The sequence below is a fragment of the Musca vetustissima genome, unplaced genomic scaffold, assembly GCF_032173495.1.
Source record: "Musca vetustissima isolate MV318-11 ecotype Yass unplaced genomic scaffold, APGP_CSIRO_Mvet_v1 utg97899, whole genome shotgun sequence".
Lineage (NCBI taxonomy): Eukaryota > Metazoa > Arthropoda > Insecta > Diptera > Muscidae > Musca > Musca vetustissima.
In genome coordinates, this window is record NW_026879570.1 from 25,907 (window position 1) to 27,930 (window position 2,024).

The 2,024-nt window shown below is 40.0% G+C and overlaps 1 protein-coding gene across 1 annotated transcript; it reads left to right on the plus strand.

Annotated features, from left to right (window-relative positions):
* LOC133324500 (transferrin-like) lies at positions 1-1,970 on the plus strand (the record flags this gene model as incomplete). The annotated part of the gene is made up of 6 exons (XM_061533332.1): positions 1-244; positions 305-583; positions 643-800; positions 1,080-1,441; positions 1,499-1,783; positions 1,836-1,970. Coding segments are annotated over exons 1-6 (1,457 nt in total), but the record flags the coding sequence as incomplete, so codon positions are not given.
* Positions 1,971-2,024: the final 54 nt, after the last annotated feature.

Genomic DNA, 2,024 nt, shown 5'->3' on the forward strand with positions numbered 1-2,024 from the left:
GATCGCATGTGTGTCCCTCAAAAATACTATGAGGATTGTTTGAATTTGTTGAAGGACCCTTCGGAGGCTGGCATACATATGGAATGTGTTGCGGGACGTGATCGTATCGATTGTTTGGATATGATTAATGAACGTAAGGCTGATGTTATGGCCTCCGAACCGGAAGATATGTATGTGGCATATCATACCAAGAATGCCGATTATCGAATTATATCGGAGATACGTAGCACAGATGATAAAGAAGGTAGGGGTGTTTTTTTGTTAACCAATTATGAAAATAATTTAATGAATTCTATTTTTTCAGCCCCCTTCCGCTATGAGGGTGTCATCTTGATTAAGAAAAATTCCAGCATTCATAGTCTGCGAGATTTGCATGGCAAAAAATCTTGCCATACAGGTTTTGGTCGCACTGTTGGCTATAAAATTCCCCTGACGAAATTGAAAAATGCTCAGGTTTTACAAGTTTCATTGGATCCGGAAATATCGGCAACAGAACGTGAACTTAAAGCGTTGTCGGGATTCTTTACGGAGTCGTGTATGGTGGGTAGTTATTCACCATATCCGGAAAAAGATAGGCTGTTAAGTAAGTTGTTGATTTGGGAGGTAGGAGAAATATGAAATTATTTTTTTTACTTTTCCTAGAAAAGAAATATTCCAACTTGTGTGCCTTGTGTGAGAAACCTGAACAATGTGATTATCCCGATATATATTCGGGTTATGATGGAGCCATTCGTTGCCTGGACAAGGGCAGAGGCGATGTGGCCTTTACCAAAGTTCAATTTGTCAAGAGATATTTTGGGGTAAGATAAAAAAAGCTCTTCTATGAAGAAGATATAAAGCTCTTCAATGAATAATACCCAAAACTCTTCTATGAAGAAGAGCTAAAGCTCTTCTATGAAGAAGACCTAAAGCTCTTCTATGAAGAAGACCTAAAGCTCTTCTATGAAGAAGACCTAAAGCTCTTCTATGAAGAAGACCTAAAGCTCTGCTATGAAGAAGACCTAAAGCTCTTCTATGAAGGAGACCTGAAGCTCTTCCATGAAATGAAATACTAAAGCTTTTCTCTTCTATTTTCTCAGATGATCCCCGGCATTGTGGCTGAAGGAGATGCCTTCGAGTACGATTATTTGTGTGAAGATGGCAGCAGACGTCCAATCGACGGGCCGGCATGTTCTTGGGCTCAACGACCCTGGACCGGCTATATATCCAATACCTATTCCGTGAAAGATGATGAAAAATTGCACAATTTACAAAATCGTTTGGAGAAGTTCTTCGAACAGGGTTTACATGCTCAGAATAAGGAGGCCGCCTCCCATTTACTGATCAATGAGAATTCCGTTTATCACAGCAAATCGCATGGAGTGGAACCGCAGGAATATCTAGAGGCCGCTGGCTACAAAGATGTTATTGAACGTGATGGTTCGGATATTAGGAAAATGATGTGAGTAAATACTCGAATTATTTTTTAAAGAAAATCCGCAAATTATATTTCCCTCAGTATGTGCGTCCAAACCGATATTGAATTGGAAAAATGTGATACCATGCGCCGTGCTGCCTATTCACGTGATATACGTCCCGAAATGCAGTGTGTCCTGGCGGAAAATTGTATTTCAGCCGTTAAGGAGGGAAAGGCTGATATGTTGGCTGTTAAAGCCGGCCTGTATAGAGAGGCCAGAGAAAATGACCTACTGCCCATTGTGTATGAAAGCTATGCCGACAATGATGTCTATGTTGCTGTGGTGGAACCATCTCTAAGTAGAGAACAATTATTTTCTTCACAAATGTACGATTTCACAAATGTAAATTCAGTAAATAATTTTAAAATTTGATTACAGAAATTTCAACCCACAAAACGAAAGGGCCCTCAGGGCAGCCGAATATCTAAATCACCTGCGAGGTATCAGCACCTGTCAAACCACGCCCACATCAGAAGAGCATATTAAAATCGTTAATGCCTTGAATTTAGATCAGTACAAAAATAAACAATTACTCTGTCCGAATATGGAAAAGATGCCGATTACGGA